At 36.2% G+C, this 25196-nt stretch overlaps 1 protein-coding gene across 2 annotated transcripts in view; it reads right to left on the bottom strand.

Annotated features, from left to right (window-relative positions):
- The window catches only part of LOC101860895 (myosin-9), a 45202-nt gene that overhangs the window by 8485 nt on the left and 11521 nt on the right, over positions 1-25196 (bottom strand). For both annotated transcript variants that reach the window (XM_005098530.3, XM_005098529.3), the window contains exons 4-29: positions 24369-24573; positions 23829-23938; positions 22279-22347; positions 21748-21891; positions 19943-20031; positions 19283-19360; positions 18556-18709; positions 17968-18057; positions 17278-17358; positions 15946-16056; positions 15062-15286; positions 13849-13928; positions 13202-13361; positions 12272-12344; positions 11624-11815; positions 11047-11156; positions 10589-10686; positions 9819-9911; positions 8848-8956; positions 7832-7978; positions 6992-7093; positions 6167-6292; positions 5379-5432; positions 4126-4295; positions 1175-1262; positions 440-594 (exon numbers count right to left, since the gene is read on the bottom strand). In XM_005098530.3, the coding sequence (XP_005098587.1) occupies positions 440-594; positions 1175-1262; positions 4126-4295; positions 5379-5432; positions 6167-6292; positions 6992-7093; positions 7832-7978; positions 8848-8956; positions 9819-9911; positions 10589-10686; positions 11047-11156; positions 11624-11815; positions 12272-12344; positions 13202-13361; positions 13849-13928; positions 15062-15286; positions 15946-16056; positions 17278-17358; positions 17968-18057; positions 18556-18709; positions 19283-19360; positions 19943-20031; positions 21748-21891; positions 22279-22347; positions 23829-23938; positions 24369-24573 (3113 nt within the window). The remainder of the gene's footprint in view (positions 1-439; positions 595-1174; positions 1263-4125; positions 4296-5378; positions 5433-6166; positions 6293-6991; positions 7094-7831; positions 7979-8847; positions 8957-9818; positions 9912-10588; positions 10687-11046; positions 11157-11623; positions 11816-12271; positions 12345-13201; positions 13362-13848; positions 13929-15061; positions 15287-15945; positions 16057-17277; positions 17359-17967; positions 18058-18555; positions 18710-19282; positions 19361-19942; positions 20032-21747; positions 21892-22278; positions 22348-23828; positions 23939-24368; positions 24574-25196) is intronic.

Genomic DNA, 25196 nt, shown 5'->3' with positions numbered 1-25196 from the left:
AATTTTGAGTCTTTATTCTCCTCTTCCTGTGGCCAGAACTGAACTGACATGCCCTGGGATCTTATATCGCAGACAACTATATTTACATCACAAACACTTCTCCTGCTATAAGCAACAAAAAAAAACCTGCTTCCTAAAAAGCACCACTGGAGGTGATTTCCATTAAAACTGCTTGCACTGACCGGGGATTTTACACCTACAGTAAAATACCAGGTCAGAGATAGCTGCAGCTCCTGTTCTCGCTCATGAATGAAAACTGCAATACAAACCAGCAGCAGAATTGCATGAAACCAGGGTTCTCAAGATGAGAAAATATGTTACACGCTGGAGAAGTGTTAAATGGCTACAAACAAGTTGTGACACACAAAGGGATTTTTTTTTAAACAACAGAATATTAAAAGAAAAACTCAACTGATCTACAAATTGAATTTCAGCTTACATGTTTTTGCTGTTTTGATCCTCCTCATAGATTTTGTTGAGCATTTCACTGATGGACTCCTCTGTCTTGCCAGGGAATAGCATGTGCAAGACATCTGTGAGTTCATTGCGACTCAATTTGCCAACTTTCACAAGTCCAGCGATGAAATGTAATTCCTCAAAAGGAAAAAAAGAACAAAATTAATCATTTACTTAACAGAAATCAAACAGACAAATGGGGATAAAAGTTTTCACGGTGAGCACAAAGAATACATCAAAAGTAGTTGGTTTGTGACTTCAGCCATATTGCACAGGATGAAAAAGGGACACTTTCTTTTTTACCACTGTCCTGTGCGTTGAGGGGAAAAAAAAGACATTTCAGAGGAAATGCTTACTATGCTATTGCTGTTAGAAATTAACATTTTTCTGAAGGATATAAGTCCTCTAAAATTGACAAATTTCCCTTCTTTTTTCAATTTCCAATCTTCTCTATACTTTATATAACCTTTTTGAGAACAGACAAGCCAAAAGTCAGCATGGGTTAGCTGGTTGTGGGACCTAAGTACATTCTGAAATATGTCTATAGATAAAGAAAATTACTTTTCAGATACAGAAAATAATCATTTACAGATTCAAACATACCGAGACAAAAACATAAAGGGAAATTGAGCCCTTTTATTCCATAATGCAAGCTGATGAACACACATAAACTTTGAGTAGTTTACACTACAACTTAAAGATTAAGCTTGAACAGTACCTGTTCTTGAACAATCTTTTGCTTCTGGATATCAAAATCTCTTTTTGTATTTTCTAGAGATTGGTTAATTTCTCTGTCCAGTTTGTTCCTGAAAAAGAAAATAAATGTATATTTCTTAATTCAACACATTATCTTATTCCTACATGATATTATCAATTTTTCAAATTGCATGATAGCAAAATGAACGATGAATGAATGAATAAATTTAACTAAGTAAGGCAGTAAGGCAAAGTTATTTGAATTACTATGAAGAAAAACAATACATACCACAACCAGTTTGCATGGACACAAACATTAACTTGATAAACATGAAATTGAGAACTTTCTCTACTTTTCAAAATACAAGAACTCCCTTTAACTCACTGACTACGGATCCCATCACGGGTACGGGGCGGTCGGTTGGTTCGCAGGTACTGATCCCGTACCCCCGACGGTTTTGTTTCGTATCTTGTGCTCCCGTCACATGAACGGGAACGGACTCCAGTGCTAGTTTTGCCTCTTGTTTCGCTTCGTGCCGAGTTTGGCGGAAGTTTCGTGGTAAATTTTTAAGCAATTGAAGGTGAAGGACAGTCACCTCATCTGGGGTTGACCTGACCGGAACTCGCGTTATGTTTTTTCTATACAAATGATAGTAATCCGATAGTTGTGTCGAAGTAACGGTTGCATGAACAAGAATCAAATAATTTCGCTGTTTTCGATACTGTTGTACGTTTTGCTAGTTCTAGTGACTCAGGATATGATGTGTCTGATAGTTAAGACCCTGGATAGGTACCCGAACACGGCCCGAGTCATAGTTTTAGGGCTAAATCTAGCACTAGTACTGTTGTGTTGTCCGCGCGATGAAATCACAACTTCGTTACCTACATCTGTGTCATGTAATTCAGTGTATGGGACTGAATAAACGCACAGACCAGCTTTTATATTTTCACCAAACACTCACACATGGATACAAATCAAAACAGAACACTTTGAACTTTTATTTTTGTTGTTGTTGTGAATTTCATTCTATCTGTCATGTCTCTGGAAATTTTTCGAAAAATCAAATTCGTTCCAATTTTGAACAATCATATGAATTAAAGTATTAGACTTAGAGAACTTAAATTTTTTGCAATAGATTAAGCTTGAACGCTACTTTACTGTGTCAAAAAATAATTACAATAGGGTAATTCTGAGAGTTGTGGTGGTGTTTTGAAATACCCCCAAAAATGCCAGTACTCAGCGCTAGTGATTTGTGAAAGGGGCCAGTATTCAGTGAGTTAACAAAGAGCACACTATAACACACTTGCAGCTAAGTGTGTCATACTACTCCCTCCGTTCAGTTGGATCATGCAACAGCCAAAGAGAGCACATGAATCAGTGGAAATACGTGAAATAACACTGAAATAAAAGGAGCAAATGACCATGGCCATTTTAACTCACTCGGTCCCACAACAGTCAGGACAGCTGAAGGAAACCAGAATGTTATGTACCCTATATATGACACTCCCCCATCATCCACAAACAGTTCTTCACACCAAGAGTGTTTTTACCTTTTTACCTGCACTGATGACTCTCTTTTCAATATTTTTACTTTAATTGTTAATGGGGGGGGGTCTGGAATATCCCATTGAGAGCATATTTGATTGCAAAACTCCCATAATATAGTTTAAGAAAGACAAAAAATATCATTACCACTTCTCCAATATGATAGGATGTACTAAAACATTACCATTCAAACAAAACACTGTTCTGTCAATAGATTAATCCTCTACTTTGTGATTAGGGTAATTGCATAAGCTTTGGATTTTACTTGCCAGACATTCAAAGTGTTTTTGCTTCAGATGTTCTTGGAGGCAATGGGAGAGAAGACATAGGCCTACAACAAAACTTGTGTTTTTCCTTACACATGGCAGATGCCCCAGAGAGGTTGAGGTAATCTCCCTTCAGAAAATGGTTGCACAGAAGAACATTTTAACCTTATCCGTACGCCTGGGATCATTTGGTATTTAAGAATACTTCTAGTGCGAAGGTCTCTTTGAAACTTTCAGTATACTCAAAAAATCATTTTGACAGACTGCTATGCAAAGCATACAGATCGGATAAACGAGTAAATTTCCTCTTTGGAAAGTGGGGGCACAGAGTTCCCCACGTCGTATGGATACGATAGTAAAACACTATGTACGGATAGGGTTAAAAGTTGTTACCTCTTCTGTAGGCACCAAAAAGTATATATGTACTTTTAGCTTGACAGAGTCCTGCATATCATACATAAGCAAAAAGCAGTGCTAACCTACATGCAAAGTCATGAATGTCAGCTTCCTAGAGCTCTACTTTCCTACATATCCACACAGCATGAACACAAACAATAAGAGGGATTGTAGCCCTATGTAGCTAGTTGTTCCATTTGGTTTACGTGCTGTGTTACGCCCAGAACAAGTGTCACATATCAAAGCCCTAAACAGTTATGTAAAAATCCATAACAGCAAAGCAAACTAAAAAAATTTTAAAAAACACAGCTTTGAGCAAGAAGAATGCTGCTTACTTCGTAAATTGAATGATTGGCAGTCATGTATCTCCAAGAATATTTCTTCCTTTTGTGTCATGATTCAGGCTTTGTTTAAATAGGGTCATGACTGTGTTACAGACATGGTTGCAATATGCAGGTAAAGAAAATGAAAAATGACCAGGCAACTCTCAGAAGTGGTCACCTAAACAAGAAGCTGGTTTGCACAATAAAATTACAATTATTGTATTTTGGAACATTTGACGACTACCAAAATTCAGTCATTGTGGATAGGAAATTCTATGACTGAACTCAATACACTTTATGCTCTCTCAAATAATAGATCTTGCAAAAATTCATAAAAGCAAATGTACTGTGGACATAAAACAGAGAGTATTGATGGAGAGGGGAGGAAAGTATATATGGGCCCCTCCCCTTCCCCCTTACTCAAATTTCAATTTCAGCTTACTTAAATTTCTCCATTTCCACAATGTGCTTATGCATGAGAAGCATTCTCCGGATCTTAGCACTAGCTTTGTTGGTGGCTTTCTGAAGTATGGACCTCATCTCATTGTCTTGTCTCTCCACCATGGACTTCTCTCGCTGCATCAGTCGCTCCTGGAGTTTGGCACGAAGCATCTGAAAAACATACACCTCATTGTCAAGTCACTTCACCATCTACAAGATAAAGAAAATAACACTTGGTTCAAATATTCCATTAAGTCTTGGAGCTCATGTTTCTGAAGCTTTCATAATATTTAAAAGAATTCTAAGAATATTACTACCGTTAAACAAATTCAAATGCCAGATCAACACTTTCATTTTTAATAGGTAATAGTACAACCGTGTGATCACAAACATTATTCTTAAAACTTATAAACAAAAAAAGTTTTACAAGGTTCATAAAACAACTAAATAGGATTCCTCTAACAAGAACAAAAAGTTGCCTTTTTATAAGTTACAATGCTATTACCATAATTCATTCAAGTTTTTATATGTATATCCTTACAATTAGAAGCATGAATATATGGGTTTAAGACTACATTCTATCTTCTATATTCTGACCAGTGTATGCAAGGCAAACGGATAATAAACCTGCCTCCACCTGGGGGGTTTGTTCAGACAAAAGTCAGCAAAATTGGAAATTATTATGTGTGCACATGAGCAGCTGTCTTGAACAAGAAACTTGAAATGTTATCAAAATCCTTAATTAATGTATGCTGTTACAATACACAAAAACAAATATGAAGAGAGGCACAAATATGTTGACATACAAATACAGTATTGCAGTGACAAAACTTTCCTCCTCACAAATCAAGGCAAACAAAATTTGCAAAACAGGCAATTACAAGTCTTGACGATCTTGAGAAAACTGACAGAGCATCTGATGTCAAAAGTGCTTTAAGCACATTTTACGATTTGATACAAGTCCTCTGCGGACATATGGTTGCTAAAGGTAACACTTTTTGTACCACACCATGCATAATTTAGTTGAAAGACCGAAATGATATGATGCTCAGTCACAAAAAGGTAACTTTAACTCCGGGCAAGCTTTGAAATAACAAGTTGGGACTTGTCAACGCACAACAATGCACACTTTCAAGCAACAGAAACGTCTATCTCAAGTTCATGACTTCACTTACAAAAGCAAAATCATTAGTAAGCAATTTTTTCTTTCAATATATCTGAAAAATGTCAGCTCAAGCCACCTATCCAATTTACCTGTTCTTGTTTGTTCCTTTGTCCATCCAGCTTTTGGTTGAGTTTTTCGTGCTCCTTAAATATAAACAACAGCATATTATATTACAATCTTGAATTTATTTTTAAAATATCTTGGAAGGTAATGAAAACTATCAATATCTGTTTCCTACAATGAATAGACATGACACCATCATGGCCAAATCAAAAATGCCATATCATTGTTCCAGTGGGATCTTCAGTAGTCTCCGACACTCATTTACTCGCTGTACAAACTCATCAAAATTTCATTACACTCAGCTTCCAAGTTTGTATTTTATCAGCAAGTTTATATCCATTTACAATTTCCTACAAGTTTTATCTACAATTAAGATAAGATAGGATAAGATACCATTATACTTTATTATCCCAGGGGGGAATATTTTTTGGCTGTACAGGACCCTAAAAAGACATGCAGTTATACATAAAAATTTTAATGACATATTAATCTCATTAAAATTCAAATGAAAAGAAAAGTGAAGCTAACAAAATGTACATATCACTTCAGATGCATCATTCAACCACATGAAGGAATTTAATTGCAAGACCTTTAGAGTTATACGAAGAATATACTATTGTTATATTAAAATATCCAACCAAGCTGACCAAAAGAACAAACATATGAATGCTTAAGTAAATATGAATATCATTTTCAGAACAGTCAGCATTTTTAAAATTATCAACATCAGTACTGCAAAATGTTTTTTTAACAATCTATCAATTTATTGCAAAGCATCTTATCAAGACACGATATATACACAATTGAAACTTACTTGTTTATGAATATCAAGAATTTTCTCCATTTCCGGAGTTGACAAAATTCCCCTCGCATTCAAGTCATCCATCAAATTAGCCTTCAGATTGTTTATTGCTTTCTGCTGTTCTTCGATTTTTGCCACCTGTAACAAAAGTTATCCAATTAAACAGATGTGAATAAAAATACAATAGCACTCTTCAGAGAAAAAAACAACAAAAACCTTGAAATTGATTCTTTTACACCCCACTGGAGAACAACCATAGTTTCCCCATCTGATATGAGCTACAAATACATTTCATTAATATTTCTTGCGATACAACAGAAGATGGTGGAGTTAAAATTTGCAGCTATATGGATTTGTTTCTTTGGTTTTTGGTTTGTTGTTTTGTTTTCTTGTATTTTTTTTAGGGGGGGGGGTGGTGGGGGTATGAGTGTCTTTATTTTGGGTCTATATAATTTATACATCAATGCAGTAGAGTATCAATGAGAGAGAGAGAGAGAAAGAGAGAGCGAGAAAGAGAGAGACAGAGGGAAGGAGAGAGAGAGAGAGAGAGAGAGAGAGAGAGAGAGAGAGAGAGAGAGAGAGAGAGAGAGAGAGAGAGAGAGAGAGAGAGAGAGAGAGAGAGAGAGAGAGAGAGAGAGAGAGAGAGAGAGAGTACACAATCTAGAATCATTCAGCACTGTAGCATATCATGGTCAGGGTCAGGATAATTTTCTTTTAGTGACACCACGAAAGTCAATCACTTTCACTATGTTATACAAAAAGAGAAACTTCTTTGTTTGATACACTATAACATGAATTTTTTATACGTATTAGAGATTTCTTTTTAAAAACATCTACCTCTCTTGCTTTGTCCATCTGCAAGGATGTGATCATTGCACCAAGTCTTTCCTCTTGACCCTTCAGAGCCAATGCTCTCTCTTTGGTCATTTCAGCCCGGATCTGTTGGATCAATAGCAAGATGCCAGACAATATTAAATATTTTCAGGAAAATACTTTTTTAACCCTCTGTACTGTAACAGTCAAAACTTCCTACACAAGCATTTTCCTGAGTTAGGTATATTATAACAATTGTTTGTATGAATTCCAACACTATCACTCCTTCAACCTTCCTCAAAGATTAAAAGACATACAAATGACAACACATAGGGTAATGCATACTGTATGAGGTGTCGAGCATCATTGTACATATGGGAATACAATAGTTTATTCTCAACCACCTAGTGCTATCAGATAAATGTACAGAATGGAGCAGGACACACAAGACATTACACAAAGCCAATTCAACTCTCACAAATTCTCCTTAATAAGCTTAACTCTTTGAAGTTGTAGACTATTCCCTGTTTCATTGAAGCAAGTTTAGTTGAAAATAAGCGCACATTCACATTCGAATAACAAATTCACCATGAAAAAGATAGGTTTCAAGCTACAAGCTTCTGTTACCCTCCAACAAATGAACATTTGACGAATGAGAATACAATTTGTAACTTTCAGTACTGTATAGCAAGCTGATATTTATGATAAATGATGAAAACAAGAAAAAAAATGTAGTGTCTAGTCAGTAGAAGTGCCTACTTTTCAGAGTTAAATCCCAGTATAACATCAGTCTTTGAAATAGCCTCTTTGCAACCATTGGAATGTTCAGTTCATAGAAACACACAGCAAATAACCCATCTTTACCTCATCCATCTCATCTTCAATGTTCAGATCCTGCCCTTGGGCAAGAGCAATCCTTTGTTCTGCATGTTTTTTCATCAACATCAGTTCCTTCCTATGAGTCTCCTCATCATCTTCTTCTCCATTGTTTTCAGCAATTTGTCTTTGTTTCTGTGGAAATTATTTAAGAAGATGAGCACCCTTAGAAACACATATTCTGGATGAAAACACGAGAGTAATAGGTTTAATCCAGGGTAAACATCTTTAAAAATCAAACTTACTTTTTTAATGGTAAGTAATTACAGAATAATGGTATGATCACCAATCTTTCCCATTTATTTTTTTCTAATTCATACTCATATCTAAGTAACAAATTGGTCAAAGCATGGAAAAAGTGTTCAACTGTTGTGCTTCATGGTCAAAAGTTACAATAAATAACACACCATACATTAAAACTTTGAAATGTTTCAAAGTTCGACCACATGACGCCACTGCTGATGCAGAAAATATGTATTCAAGACTTCAATCTATACTACAATATCAACACCATCCTGAAAAATACCTACCATCCAATCCATCATGATTGTAACACAACTATAGTGGGGGCAAAGCGACAACTCGTCTATGAAGCTAACTTTACAGAGAAAAGCATATTTGGGCGAACACTTTTAGTTAATTATTCTTATGAGGATGCATAAGATGGATTACATAGAAAGCAATTTTCCAATTTCTGAAGAATATTTCCATCTATGTTTCTTGAACATTTGACTTGAATTTCCACATTGAGTCTGCCTAAACAAAACAGTGCTTGCTCCTAGAGCCATTCAAAGACACATCTCCTCCCTGAATATTGTGAATATACTGAGGTAATTTTTCCTGTAATAAGCTTTGCTAAAACAGCAAGACTTAACAAATGAGAGGTCAGGCAAGTATCTCGACTACCTAGTGTAAGACTCTGTCATATACTGTTTTGAAAAAAGACGAATGTGGGAGTTTTAAACTGAGGCGATCTGAATTAGTTTTTAAAAACAATAACTTACGTCCAGCTCAGCATTTTGCTTTTTGCTCAACTCTTCCATCTGAGCAGCCTTCCTTTGAGCAATTTTTTCTTCCAGCATACGAGTCTGACGCAGCTTGTTCAAAGTTAAACTGTAAGAGAAATAAGCGTTGCAGATAAACAGAGACAGAACAATGGCTACAAAAATATCAATGAGAGATAAGGATAAAATATGAAACATACAAGTTGCGTGTAAAGGAATACAGGATGGCAGACTGGTAAATGTCAGAAGTGCAATTCCTTATGTTCAGTTTTCCTTTAAATATGAAAAAAAATAAGGCCAAACACTGAAAGTAACCACAAATAATATTACTACAAGCATAGTCACCTTACGGACTCACACATCTCTCTGCTAGAGGTTTGATAGTTGTAAAGCACATAGAGCATGCTATGAACATGGAAATGCACCATATAAATGCAATTACTATTAGCATCACTACAGATTAAGGACAGCAAATTATGATGTAGAAAGGGGCAGCAGTTATATATGTGGTGGAGAAGGGGAACAAAGAAAAGAATCAAATGAGAGAAATGATGATGTAACAGGAAAACACAAGAAGGGAAAATAAGGGGATGAACTGAGACCTCTGCAACCTTGCTGACAGTGATTGTGGCTGACCCAGTAAATTTCATAATGAATCATTTCTGATTGTACTAGAAACTGGTTTTATTCAAATCGACAAGCTCATTAACATCCATCACATTCTTTCTCTATCCCAAACCTACCTTTCTCTACACTCTGCCAAACTGGAGATCACAGTCTACAGAAGAAACAAGTCTTAAGTGGAACATTCACTGTCCCTCCTTTGCCACTCCACTGTAGACAAGTTCAATTGTATCTTCCCAATCTTTTTCCATCTCACAAACTCAAAAACAAAAGCAAGGTTAACAATTTCTAAAACTATCTGATCACAAAAGTTGCCATCATGAAAAAAGATGACTTTATTTCCTTACCTGTTTTCCAACTTCACCATTTGCTTCTCATGTTCCTTTAGGATCCTGTCTCTTTCTTCTTCAGAGAAAGACAACTGACTGCTCAGCAGTTTACTGAAATTAAAAGCAAATCCAAATAAAAGTAATTGATTGGTATGCATTTTACATCAAGAACAAGTAACAAGTAGGAAACACAAAGAGCACAAACAGGAAAAGTCAGTGCCAGCAAAGCTCATCTTACAAGTCCTATCTAAAAATTATCCTCTTTTGCACATATAAAATTTACAAATATCTCAACAGAAACTGTGCAGCTATTCTAAACACACTGAAGCCTATCCGACATACACTGAAAAATAAATACTGAAAAGTTGCAGAATTCATAAATTATTCAATCACATATATCCATCTAGACCTGGTCTCGTCTTATCATGACAAAGACAAATAGTTCTAGCTTTTTCCCAAAAGTGGAAAGAATATTCAGAACGCCTAACATTCTCACTCTGCTTGGTAATTCTCTTTATAAAAACTCAGTGATGTCACAGATTAATGTGCTCACTTGATTTGATCATGGGTACATGAAAAGGTACTTGGGTCAGACCTTAACATAACCTAACTATTATCATTTATTCACTTGTCCATCTTATCAGTTATTCACTTATTCATATTATACTCATCTAGTGATAACTGCTTCCGATTATACTCCTTTTACTCCTCCTATTCTTTTGTTTCTGAGCTCTTCTGTTGTAGACTTTTCCATCAGTCATCCATTCATTTCTTCATATAATACTCACTCCACAACGACAGTCTCATGCTCCCTCAACTCCTCTTGTTCCTTCTTTTCTTGAGCCCTCCGATCATCCCAGGCTCTCTTTCGACGAGCCAGCTCATCCTGAGGAAAACAAATTTTTCAAAAGGAATGTGGTACGTTGTGTCGAAGCTTACCAAGAGTCAGTATGACAGAACCTAGAGTAAAAGTCAGCTGGAACTAATTGGACAACAGTAACACCAGAAAGAAACTGAAGGGACAGACTTTAAAAAAGTACATACTAACCACACACAAACTAGGGGATGGAGAAATGACAAGAGTTACCACACAGGATGCAGAAGAGATGAGAGGAACAGCAAATAACAATAAAGGGTCTTTGATATAGGAAAGAACAACCTGTGCTGGAATAGAGGGACAGAACGTTGACTCATAATGACTGCAAATACGTCCCAATTATTCGATGTCACACAAAAAAGACTTTACCTTAAGTTTCAGTTCTTGATTTCTCCTGTTTTCCAACTGCTTGGCAGTGAGCTCACTCACAGTCTTGTCATGGGTCTTCAAGATTTTATTTATGGCCTCATCTTGCATTCCTAAAGGACAGAATTGTCAAAATATAACAAAGTAAAATTTTCTGCATCGCAAAAAAAAAATTCTGAAACGTTATTTCTCACTTTCAATATATGAAGAAAGAGTCCCTTCCACAATGCAATTCGCATTTTGTTACTGGAATGTAGTTTTATGGCAAACTGTATTTCTTTTAAATGTAAGGAACACTTTGAGAGCCTGTGGCATATTTATTTATGTGTTACATTTCAGAAAATTACTTTAAGGTGGGGGGGTTGGTGTTGAAGTAATTTTCAATTTTCAAGAATGATGTCGCTACTGTTGCATTTATCACCAAGTCAGCAAAATAATAGCCATGTTCTGCTTGAGGGGCAAAGTTACAAACATGCAGACCGTGTATACATTCAAATGGGAAAACATTGCAAAAGGGAAAAACAAACAAAACATTTGAAAACAAGAGTAATCTCATAAAAATCAACTGTTCTGATCTCACCATCACTCTTCAGTTTCTCAATCAAGTTCCTTTCCATGGTCTTGAGTTCTTCTTTGGATCCCTCAGCCAGCTGATCTCTAACTGTTTCAAGTTCCTTTGCATGAGCCTCGTCAATCTGGTTCTCCAGCATTGTCAGTTCCTTGCGGTGCTTCGACTTCAGGGTCAACAGACCATTCACGTACGACAACGGATCTACAAACAGACAAGATTTTCTTTTCCATGCAATGGTTCCTACTCTCAAAGCAAGTATTCCACATGTTCGTGTAACCATCTGATTTTTGAAAATAGGGCATTTTACAAAATGAAAAAAAAAGAAGACATTTTTTAAAATTTCTATTCCTCATGCAGTTAAATACATCTGAAATGACAAGCATCTTAAACATGACTGGAATGGAATAACGTAAAAACAGTTTTCCTCTAAACAAAAGTTGTTTGAGCTGCTGACTACATTCTTCATATGCTCCACACAGGTGAAGGTGAAATGTGGAGAAAAATAAACGTCTTATTCACAAAATTACAAAGGTTCAATTCAGCGAAGAAAAAGAAAAAAAAAATCCTGAAAAGTACAAAGATATCATTAAATACACAGAGTGGTACGTAGAAAATAAATCTCGTCAAAAAGAAAATGTTCTATGTAAAAAGACATACCCACAGGACCCTCAGTTTGCTGGCTCTTATTCTTGCTGATGTATTCCTGCAGTTCAGCTGCGTGTTTATTTATCTGAGGGGGGAGGGGGGGGTTGTAGATGTACATACTTGTTATTCTTCAGTGACTTTTAGTAAAAGTACTGACTACATTATCAAAATATTTGATTCCTATAAAACTTCAGAAATCCAAAAACAAAGTTGAAATGCTGTTCCTGTTCTGTGACAAACATTAACATACATAGATCAGTTCCTATTCGCACATCTGTTTTGGGGGCAATATTTAACAAAAGTCATCTTCATAGATACATGTTCAATCAACAATGAAAGCAGAACAGTTTAAAATATATAGGATAACAGGCCAGAGAGACAGCATGAGACACCAGCTTATCAAGCACTGAATTAAGTAAACTCTTAATTCTTACAACACTGGGCTAATTTTAGCCCTCATTTCCCTCTGGCACAGATAACACAGAGTCCTTAATCCCTTTGGCCCAACCAATACTAATCGTGTCTGTAATTTTTTGCAGATTTAAAAATTCTATACTGCCTTTGTTTGAATTTTTACAAAATAACATAGAATACTTTTCAGAGACAAAAAGATAGATTTCACTGATTGGGTTTGAGGTGGCCAGTGCCCTGTGAAGAAAATCTACTCGACTGGGCCTTGGAGAAGGAGAACTTGAGAGGAAAATATACATGAACGGAGATTAAAGGGTTAATGAGTACCCTTTTTGGGGGTTCACAGTCATTCAAAATAGGGAGCTATGTTAATTTCTTTTTTTTTTAAATGCCTCAGTCAAGTAAAAACAGAAACAGTATTCACAATAACTATTTTCAATATTTCAGAACTCTGAATGGATTACAAATTCCTGTAATGCCAAATTCAATCCAAAAAAAGTAACAGAATAGATCAACTTCATCACGGCTCACCTGGTCTGCCAAAGATTTTCTTTTGCTCTGGCTCATGCGTTTAAACATTTCTTCCTCTTTCAACTCCTTGCTTTTATCCAATTTGTCTTTAACAAGTCCAATTTCATTTCTAGCATCTTTCACATATTCATCTATCTGATCAGAACTCAACTGGCCAGACCTGTAGGGGGAAAAAATTATATCTGTCTTTTGAAGATATAAAGAGAAGCAAAGATGATGACAAAGAGATATTTAAGACACAGCATGAGACCAGCTCACAAAAAAAAATATTTTGATTCTGGAAAAAAAACTTTCTAGTATTTTTTAGAGCAAGTAAGAAAGGTTTGATAAAAATTAGAACAGCTTTCTTTCTTTACTCAAATTATTCATCTAGCAAATCTGATAAACATAATCATCATTTCACAAATGAATCAAAACAAGAAAAAAATCTGAAAGAAGTATGTATCAAATACTATGAAGGAAAAATAGTTGGAAAGAACACTACTTCAACACCAACACCTATTTCATATTTCTAGCTGAGCAAAAGAACAAAGTTGAGCTTAACAACACTGTTATAACAGCTAGCACTCACTGAAGGTCAATGAAGACCAATTCCCTCTTGCTAAGAATTCAAATCTTTCGCAATAAATCACAATGAAAGGTCTTACTTTTTCAGCTTAGTGAGGAGGGTCAGTTGAATAGCAGCCACAGCGTTGAGAAGATCACTATGATCGTCTTCCTGGGTTTCCTATAATAACAGTAGTACAAAATAACGACAAAGGAATAAAATCTGTACAATGACAAGTGCATAAAAACAGAATTTTAAAAGGGTCCAAAGACAGATTCTAAAAAAAACATAAGCTGACACAATGACAAACTTTTCAAATCTATACGAAGACAAAATTCTAAAATAAAAGACACTAATATCACCTGGTTACAAGAAAGCATACTTTATAAATTCTGAAGAACTGATAGTTTAAAATTCATTGCAATAGTGCACATAACTCCAGGTCACATCTGCATGCATTTTGGTATTGAAAAGGATAAAATTTTATTTAATTCCTAAGGACTAAACAGGAGTGGTTTTGCCAGCGCTCCACACTGATTTTTAACTCACAAGCACAGAAAAGTCCACTCAAAAATGAGTGGACCGGTTTGAGAGCACTGAGTTAAACGATTCACTAATATCATTCGCTTTTGACTCTAGGTATATCGCTAATCACCAATTCAGCACATGGCATGCTCGTTGCACCCCAATTCATAGACAAGGAGAGGCTGCATGACACACTAGGTCTAACAATGGGCGGGCTGTATTATCATAGTGTCCGGGCAAGTGCTTAATAGGCCTTGCTAAGATTCATTAGATATACTCCTAAAGAAACTATCAAGCAAGGTGACCTTGCATGCAGCCCAGATTAGCGTCCCTGACTCAGCTCCCCGCTCTTTCACAATATCACAAACAAGCAGCATCTCCAAAAATGAATAATGAACTTTTGTGGGGAACCAGTAAACCTCTGCCCACTCGCAGTCCGATACAGCAAGTAATTCATTTATTGGCTCATTTTTTTGCAGACACTGGAAACAAGTGCTTGTTTATTCACAAATAAAAGTTTTGCTGTCAAAACTCAACACTACATAATTAAAAGCTATGATCTCAATTGCTGATTAAGTAAAAGAAGATCTTAGTTCCTACAAGAAAGCCTTTGAGGGAATAAACTTTGAAAATACAACCATACTTGAGATATCAAAATAAATTCCTTCAGAAAATTAAGAGACCAATTAGTAAAGATCATACAAAAGGATAACAATATGTCTAATGCTTTTGCATTCTTGAAAGAATGCCTGTGTTGAAATAACGAATTCATTTTATTGGCCACTTACACTAGCTTGCGCTAAAGCTTTTCTCCTTGCAAGTTTTTCCTCCAAGTTCATTCTTTGCCTGGAAATTTCATCATCGTACATTCGATGAATTTCTTCTTGCTGTTCTTTGTGCTGTTTGATAAGCCACTCAGCTTTCTGTGCATTAAGATCTCCTTCTTTCACAACATCATCCATGTAGTATGACTGCAGTTCTTTGATGTTCATACGCTTTCTGATAGCAAATTCCTGTAGAGACATGGGGTAGCATGCTTTGAATTTAAAGAGGTCTCAGTGAGGAATAGTAAGAAGAGAGATGAAGGAGAAGGTGGAGGAGTTTGAGGGGGAGGTGGAGGGAGAGAGGGAGGGGAAGCCAAGTTGTCGTTCAAAAAGGGTCTAAATATGCAGCACTCCATGCAAACTTTAGTGAATGTGAAAAATAAAATAAAAATAGGCATGATACGCACTTTGTTCAAAAGGGGAAATAAAGCACATAATACAGAAGAAAGGGAAACATAACTCAAGTAACAAAAATTACATATAATTAACACCATGAGAAAGGATTACATTGTTAATATGAATAAGTACTTGTCTTAGGGAAAAACCGGACACCGTGTAGCAAAATCTCCAAACAGTGAAATTATTTTCTATGAGGGTGAATCCTTCATTAGAACTTCCTTTTGAGTGTTTCAACTCCCAAACATTGCTTACCGTTCAACTTCCCAATATTGCATACCACCATTTCAGAAACACAACTTTATCTCATTAAAACAACAAAACATAAATGCTCCATAGCTGAACACACAGTTTAAAAAGTAAATACCTATTCTGTGATACAAATTATTTTCATGGAGGGAAAAACTCCTTGTTTTAAGTTTTGAAAGGTCGGCTCCCCAAAAACAACGTACCTTTCTCAACTTCTCCGCCTCCTCATTCTGCTGTAGAGCCAACTTGTAAGTAAGTTCATTCTCTTCCGTCTGCTGTTGTTTGTCCATCAGGTCCATCATCTGCTTCTTCTCCTGTACCAATTCCAATCAAGTCTATTGCTTATTAACCCTTTAAAAATTGAAAAATTAGGAACATAACAGTGATAGTATTTTCTTTCACTGAAAGGACTTCAAACATCCTTCAATCAAATACGACACACTTATTTATCTGGCGCTCATATGACCTTATGTAGTTGTGAGCGCAGTAAAACCCTCTACTATAATTTTTTTAATTTTAAAAACTTATTTATCCATTGCGATTGAAATAAATTACTAAAATAATTTCAGTGTTGTAGAATTTTTAAATTAAAAATGAAAGATCTCATTTCAGGCCATCTTCAGCTCGGACATTATGTTCAATAAACATCAATATATTTTCAAAAGTGATACTTATATTTTACGACAAAATAATGCCTTTAATCAACTAAAAAATTAATATCTCTTTACTAATATTTCTGTATTAACCCGTAAAACCCTATACTGCTGGTAACAGCTGACGCCGTATTTTCCTATACCGCTGGTAACCGCTGGTCAACTTTATCGTTTAATTACCAGTGCTAGAAACAGGGGATATAACTCCAGCTGACTCTGTTGCGAGCAGAAAGTACCAATAATGCCATGAGAGCAGTTCTACACCGAAAGTTAGGAAATTTTGCGAGTTTTTAAGAAAAATTAGTCACTTTTCGCTGCCAGGGCCTTCAGGCCGCAAATTTGTTGACATTTTTTATCCTGAACCAGACCCCAAGAATGATCTCCTAGTCGGATATATCGATAAATATGACCGTTGAAGACGATTGCAATGTTCCGCATAACATCGATGAATATTTTGAAGATAGTGGAAGTGGCAGGGGATCACCACTAGAGCTACCAGAGGCTAGATCTACGGCTGGGTCTAATGATGCTTTGACTGAAGTGGAGTCAGGGATCATACACAAGACGTAACTCATAGAGTTGGTCCTAGAAACCAGTGTTTTAACCTTTTCCCCTTTTGTCCAGACTGTGCATTCATAAATAACATTTTCAAAACAGTAAAATCTAACGACAATTAAAGACACAGTAAATAAAACAATGAACCAACCTAATTTTTTCTAGTATCTCAATTTCAATTCAGGATTCTCGGAAGGTATGAAAAAAAAGAATTCAGGGTTTTAAGGGTTAAAGTCCATTCTTTAAATGAAATACAGGAAATACAGTATAGTGTAAACCCAGCTACAGGTTGTGTTTCTGCATAGGAAATGTCATCATTCAACTCACAACATCTGACAGATCTTTGACGACCCTGTAGGCCTCTTGTCTCTGCTCCTTATGCTTTCTCAAGAGGTCACCCATCTTCTCCTGTTCCATAAATAGATAATTTATCATTGAACTGATGGTTTGTTTGTTTGTTTAAGTGAAGAGAAGCACATCGACACAATAATGGTCACTTAGCGCAGGGAAAAAGTAAGACAGAGAGACAGACAGAGAGACAGACAGACAGACAGACAGACAGACAGACAGAAACAACAGCGAGAGAGTAAAAAAGTAGGACCTACCAGTGGAGCCCTCCAACCACCCGCTTAAACTGGTGGTATCCGATAGCTTTTTTCAAAACAGAGAAAGAAGGAAACAACGCAAAAAATAAAATTTCAAGACAAGGAAGTTCCAGGTGCGTGACAGAGGGGCATGATTTAGATCAAACTACCATTTCTAGTCTGTAGAAGAATATAAAATGCACTGAACTGGATAAAACGTACTATAATTAATATACCACTAGGACCACGCAAGCACACAAGATGAGTACAAGATCTCGTCAACAACGGCACTCAAAGTTCATCTAAAAATTCAAATAAGGCGTACAAAAAGTTCATAAACATTTTGAAAACACACAAAGAGAGATTAGAATTTAAAGATGGCTGCACAGCCCTATAAGGCATTAAGAAAGTAATGAATCCCTATATCAAATACCTTGTTCTTGGCTTCGACATCTGTATAAACAGATTCAAGCTCTTTTTTGTAATCAGCATCAAGCTTTCTGTCAAGCTCTTTAAGCTGATTCTGAAAAAGAAAATCATAATGGGATATTTTTTTAAATTTCTATTATCATCATCATCATCATCATTATTATTATTATCATTATTATGGTTATTATTATTATTATCGTCATTATCATTATTATTATTAAAAGAAAATCAGACAAAATGACTTTTAATGAGCACCGAAACATATAATATAATGCAAAACTGTATGTGCTTTCATGAGGCACAAGAACAGAAACTTTCCCCGACAACTGTTTTTCTTAAAAGTTACTATTTATCAGCCCACATCCCTCCCCACCCCTCCTCCCCATATGACATGTACCAAGCAGTCAAATGCGCAAAAAAAATAATAAAATACACATTATTGAAAACCTCATCATCATCATTGTTCAAAGTACTCAAATGCATAACATGTCATTCAGACAGGCTGCACATGTTCTAGAAAAATGAAATAACTTTTAAACCCACAAAGTATGAAGCAACAATCATTCCAGAGCACTTCAGAGAGAAATTATACCTGAAACTTGGTGTTAGCCCTATCTTCGGCTGCTTTGGTAATATCTCCATTGTGTCGAAGACCTTGAACCAATAAGAGACTGGCTTGCACCGAAACGTCATTTTGTTCCGTTTCTAAATCTGTGTCCACATGAATCGTGGAGAGAATGTCCAGGCTAGACAGAAAACACACCCAAAAAAAATTCTTTGCAAAACAAGACTTTGGGAAGGGCTAGACAGAGCTCTCGTCAGAACCATAAGACAAAGAAAGGAATAAAATTATAATCAATAAACTATAATAATATATGTGACCCGGCATGGAGGAATCAGGTACTTATCAATATTTTAGCATATTGAGTTATTGATATTATCTTAAGCGTTTTTTCATTCGTCTTGCTTTCAAAGAAAAAAGTATCTATCTATCGAGAATAGAAGCCGAGATATTTGCAATTTAAGGAGGTAGGGGTAGCCTGATTTCAGATGTAAAGTTAGCAAGAAAATGGCAGCAAAAAATGTTTGTGACTTCTATAGCTTGAAAGTATTTGGAAACTGAAAACCTATATGTCTTGTGTCTCTATTCATTTTTCAGTAAAGTCGAAAGAGAAATTAACTTGATATCAAACATTAGTTATTCATTATAATATGTCTAGATTGGCACTCTGTCGCTCATTACTGCTCTCTCCCCCCATACCTCTTTCAACATTACACAAAATCAGTTGCATTTACATTACAAGGGGAAACAAACTTACTTGTCAATTTCACGGAACATGTGCAGCTTGTCCTTCATAGCTAGGATACAGACAATGCTGTCATTCCAGTCAATCAAACTGATATGAAAAGAAAACGCAAATGTTACTAGAATCTTTTCACAAATCGAAATGATAGAAATCGTTGAACAACATGACTGTAAAATTAGGAGTACAAAGCAAAATATGAGAAGATTTCACTATGATATCAAGTAATACATTCATGAAACAGTTCTCATTTTACTTACAGTTTTTGATAATTATTTTAAAAATTATTAAAAAAACGATTTCTTCCCTCTGCAATAAAAAAGTTGACTTCTGTGAACAACTGCTGAAAGATAATTATTATATCTATATCTGCATTGATGTACTTAGGCTTTTTATTTCAACTCCTTCTACGGTGCTAATAAATTGCGACATATTTAGATTTAGAAGAATATTATCTAGACCCTGCACATTAGATCTACTACAAAATAATTTTTTTTAAAGAAATATGTGTACTATTGGATCAAGACGAGAAAATGTCAAAAGTTTAATAATAGCTGTTCTAAACAGATAAAACAAAGTCTCAAAGTGAAACTTGCTGGGTACTCGATCTTGCACTTAACTTCCTGAGCACAGTGTAAGCGATGTTAACATCCCAAACCCTAATAACATTTTTACCTAAAATCTTTGATAGCATTATTTCCTCGTTTCATAGCCGCTTTTGCATCCATGACAATTTTCTTCCCTTTCTCTCGAATGCGCTTGTCCTGAGGAAGGGCCACAACAAACATTTCACACCACACAAAATACTAAACAGCTTACCTACTTATTTTGAAACAGAGGTCTAGCAAGCAACAAATCAGCAACTTGAGGAACTTTAGCTATAAGTACATATTGGTGAAGCTACCGCAAAACTACACATCATTTATGCCACATCATCTTGCAAGACACAAATAAACAAACAAATAATCAGCCGAACTTTTCCAAGACAGCCCCCCCCCCCCTCCTCCGTCCCATTGTGGAAATGAAAAATGATTGTCTTAGACAGGAGGACATCTTGAACAGTGTCGATTATCTTGGACAAGTGGGCGATACATCAAATTTAAGTGTAATTCAACGAGTGAAATCTCCAAAGTGACAACTGAAAGTTCTCATATGGACTGTCGCCCCCACTACTACCTGATTGGAAAATACTTTATCTGACAATAAGGGTTGAAATAAACTTTCTTCCCTATAATGATGAAATCTGAATAGGACCTGACCCTCTACAACACCATCATCATCATTGCCTTTCTCACCCTGCACCAGGGTATAGGCCATGGACAAACACTTTCCACCTTTCTCTATCCTGGGCTAGCCTCTTGATGCTATTCCATTTCTTCCCACTTTTCTGTACATCGATTTCTGACAACGCCATACTAATCCTTTTTCCCCTGACACAATTTCATTCATTCATTTAGTAATAAACTTATCATTGCTTTAAACACTTTCTGACTCAGATAATTTTTTTTCCTTCCCACGAAATACAAGCCGGAGAAAAAAATAAAAGTAAAATAAAGATGCAGGAAAACACACACTGTGGATGTAAATAATGCATTCCATATGAGTAAAAGAAGAAACTTAACATTTAAACTTGACCTTGAGCAATCACAAAAGTTATTCAATATGAAAACTTGTATCTACAACAAGGCTAAAATGTATTTCTTAGTACTTAAGCATTGACATACATTTATCTGAGGTGTAATTCACAAAAGGTTCATTTTCTTTTCACATGTATGCTATCACACTCCATAACTTTCACCAAATAGAAATCCCTTACGTGTTGAAAGTGTAGCCTCAGTCAAACACTCAAGGCATTTTCAATGGGGTCCGCCCATTAAAACTTGAGGATTTGGGTAGCTCAAAAGAGGGAAAAGATAAACTATCACCAAATGCAAGATACCAATTTGTAAAACACCAGCAAATCAAATCGATGCAAACTAATAGTCAGTAAACAAGGAAGTTAACAACAAAAGTAACGATATCACACAAAATCAAGAGACTTTCACATGCAAACACACACAACAAACACAATAAACAACCCAGTGAGAGGTCCTTAGAGCAATTTAAGCCGAAAAGTTGTCAGGTCATTTGCACTTCCTTCACCTTAAAGTATCTAGGTTTTTTTTAAGTTGTGTGTTCCTCATAAGACATGCATCCTGACAATTTCCACACTCAACCTCATATAATAATAATAATAATAATAATTATCACTTACATTCTTTCTCTGTATTCCCAATAATCTAATAATGTGAGCAAAGGCTACTTGAATCACCAACAAAAAGCATAGGGACTAACATGCGTTGCTTATCCGTTCGAACAGCAATTAAAACATGCTCTCTAGACATAGCAAAATACTGGAAAGTACCCTACCACGCACAATGATTTAACGGCACATTACCCTCACATCTCGAACAAACGATAAAAACAAGGAAAACTCTTACATCAGATTTGGATGGGGAAATTGAGGCATCCCTCCTGCGTCTCCTTATGCAAAGGAACAAGAAAACGCCCAGTATGGCAAGTCCAATTCCGGCAAACAGCATGATAAAGAAAACCAAGGCGGTGAAGCCATGTTCATACACAATCTGTTAAAATAAAGAAAACTACAGTTGAATTGAATTCTTGAAATTGGCATGACTTGACAGGGAGGCTGTAAGTTATCAGTGTAGTATGAAATCAGAAATAAATATTTAAACATTCAAGAAATTTTCCAACACAAGGAACAATCACAGCCAATAAGAAAATTATATCTTAAAATACTGTCCTTTGTTAAGGTTCTTTCATAAAAATGTTTATGATATATCATTCTACTGGTTACAAATTCCTTCAAATCCTCAAAAACCTCTAAACAACTAAGTTACACGACAGAGCAATTCGGAATATTTCAAATAAATGAAAACAAGGAAATTAGCATAAAAAAGGCCATTGACAAAGATTAAACAGTAAAAGTCAGTAGGAACACTAATACTTACACTTCCAACAAAATTCGTCTCTCTTTCCACACACACAGTGGGAGAGATCTTTTCATAATTTGTTCCACCCTGAAACAAACATTTGAAAAGTGCATCAGACACAGAAATGACAGAAGAGCTTGTATCTGTATATACTGTGACATCTATAAACTTCTAAGAATGTTGCCTTTCTCAGGACAAAATTAAAAAGGTGGTCGCTGAATAGACAGTGACTGATAAAAAAAGAAATCTCCTTCTGGTGAGAGTTTGGGTTTATGCTTGATGAGGTAGGGTATCTTATTCTACCCTCATACACCAAGGATTTTTTTTAGCCAAATAACGTAGCAAGCAGGCATGCACCAAAAGGTTTATGTAAAGGTCTCATTTTATGTAAGTCATAAATGTACACATATTTTATCTCAGCTTCTTAGTTTAGAGACTGGTCTCAAGGGTCGCCCTTATCCTTAAAGAAGAAATGTGGTTTCTCAAGGGTACATACATATGCAGAATTAAATGTCACCTATTCATACCAAGGGCACAATACATTCACATATACCAATAGGACCTACTGACTGTTGCGCCACAAGGTTTTACTTTCTTTTGTATTTCACACACCTGGCCCAAGGACAAATTCAAAAAAGTCCTTAATTCAAAAGCAATGGTCACTCGAAGATACTGGATGATATCTAAAATGAAACTTCTTCCTTCTGATCACATACCCCACCCATCCCAAACAGGATTCAAATACAGTCCAATCACATTCTCATTATTTTTGGTATCGGGTCTAAACCTCCTTTGGAAAACAGAAATCCGAAACTGTCTAAACTTTATGTATTGTATTACCCCTTGATGCCTCTGGTTCCACTATTCTCTCTGCACGTTTTGTTTTGTTTAAAACCTATTAGTACTTTCTTCACGATCCTTGTAACATACACTCCAGTTTCCTGGTGACCTTTTACATTTTTCCACTCTATACCATATCCGTCACTGGCATTTTGGCCGGACATAGTCCTTTCTCTCACCACAGCACACATCCCCTGCCCATACATTCATATTTATGACTTGTTATTTTGTACGTGCCATTTACAAGTAAACCTAAAGCTAATCATAGGATAGGTAAGATCTGACACCTAGCCTTCTCAAAAAGGGTGTAAAAAAATCTTGGAGGTCATGTGAGTAAGCTGTGCACGTTAAAGATTCTTGGTGGTCCTAAAATAGATAAGAGTAGGCTTCAGCCGCAACTAGGGCAAAATTCAAAATTAATTCCTACCAAACAGGAAACGCTTAATGTGTCCTGCGAGCCCATATGACCTTATGCAGTTTCGAGCCCCGTAAAACGCTTACCCCCCCCCCCAAAAAAAATAAACAACCCTTAAGCTTGCTGCCAACCAATTGTCACAGGGAATTAAGCCTCTAGCAGCACCCTTTATGGGCTTGAAAAAGGAATTGATGCTTGTCGTAGGAGAAGTGAAAAATCCAAGACTGTACTTATTTCTCTTAAACATTAGATAAACTTATATCATCCTAAAGAAAAGAAACATAATCAAGGTAAAACCAAACAATAAACTTACTGCTGTAAAATTGACCCCTACAGAGAGATGAGTAACTCCGTCGGGTAAATTAGTGCCCCCTGCCCCAGTAGGTTCTGCTAGGAAGGTGATGGTAGCGGAGTCACCAGCAGCTGCGATGAAATAGTCAAGCAGAATATGTAAAAGCAATAAATATCCAACTGTAATACTTTTTGGTAGACATCAAATCTAAATACGAGAAAGGAAAAGAACGACATAATATATAGTGCTAATACAGTATTTAAACAATGCAAAAGGCTCTCAGGCTCAGTAAAAAGAAAATGAGATTAAAACACAGAGCCTGGTGAAATTTATACATTAAAAAAATATGCCTTTTATGTTGAAAGCACATATTTACAGTTCACCATTTTCCCATATTTTTCAAATCCAACCTCTTTTTTATTCTCTTACCTAATTTTTGTGAGAGCATCACTGGAGGGGAAAGGGGAAAGACGGTTTTAAGCTTTATCAAAATTTTTGTCTAAATGAAGACAACACAGGAATTCCATATTTCTCATGTGTCTGTGTTCAGGAGTATCGTACCGGTGAGAGCTGATGTGGAATAAGTAACTTGCGATCGACCAACAAGATTTGCTGAAGCAGGAACTCCAACATCCCAGTAGGCTTGAAACACAGTGCCAAGGTCAATGTCCAGTAATGCATCTGTAATTGGTCCACCTGCCAAGCTTACCAGAGTCAACGTAAGGGTTATGTTAACTATATCAGGACTAGCACTGCTGTCATCCATCTGAAACAATTGAGAAAATGGGTGGCAATATTAAGATTCTGTCTCTCTCTCTGTGTCACATCCATACACACACAAACACACACACACTCATTCTCTCTCACACACACACACACACACACACTCACACAAAAGGTTTCTCTATTCATCTGGGTAATACAAGAATAATTGTTCTGATAAGTCACAACAAATAAGGCCAGTCCGTAAAAATATCCAACCAACATCTGTGGTGCAGCTGTTTGGGTCTTCACCACTGTACACAGAATCCAGGAGTTTGAGTGGGAAAGCTTTTTTATGCTCTAACAACCACCTGTTCAAGACAACCACCAGTACAAAGCGTCACTTCCCATTTCCCCCCTTACGTTTTTTCTATATTACAATGACACTATACCAGAGGACCACCTGTCTAAGACGATCACTTTCCTCCTGGACAACGAGTTGTCATCTCGGACAGGTTCAACTGTATCTCCATCAGTCTTCTAGAGTGTATCCCACTAAGCTTAGGTTGGCCCTAACAGGCAGTGTGGAAGCACCCACCTCCCACATGATCTAAACTGGGTTAATTGGAGCAAAAACACTTAAAATATCAGATTATCCAGCCATAGACAGAAATGCAGTAACTGAAC

The sequence above is a fragment of the Aplysia californica genome, unplaced genomic scaffold (genome assembly GCF_000002075.1).
Source record: "Aplysia californica isolate F4 #8 unplaced genomic scaffold, AplCal3.0 scaffold00185, whole genome shotgun sequence".
NCBI lineage: Eukaryota > Metazoa > Mollusca > Gastropoda > Aplysiida > Aplysiidae > Aplysia > Aplysia californica.
The sequence above is the reverse complement of the archived record's forward strand: the minus strand, read 5'-3'. Positions and strand labels throughout refer to the sequence as shown.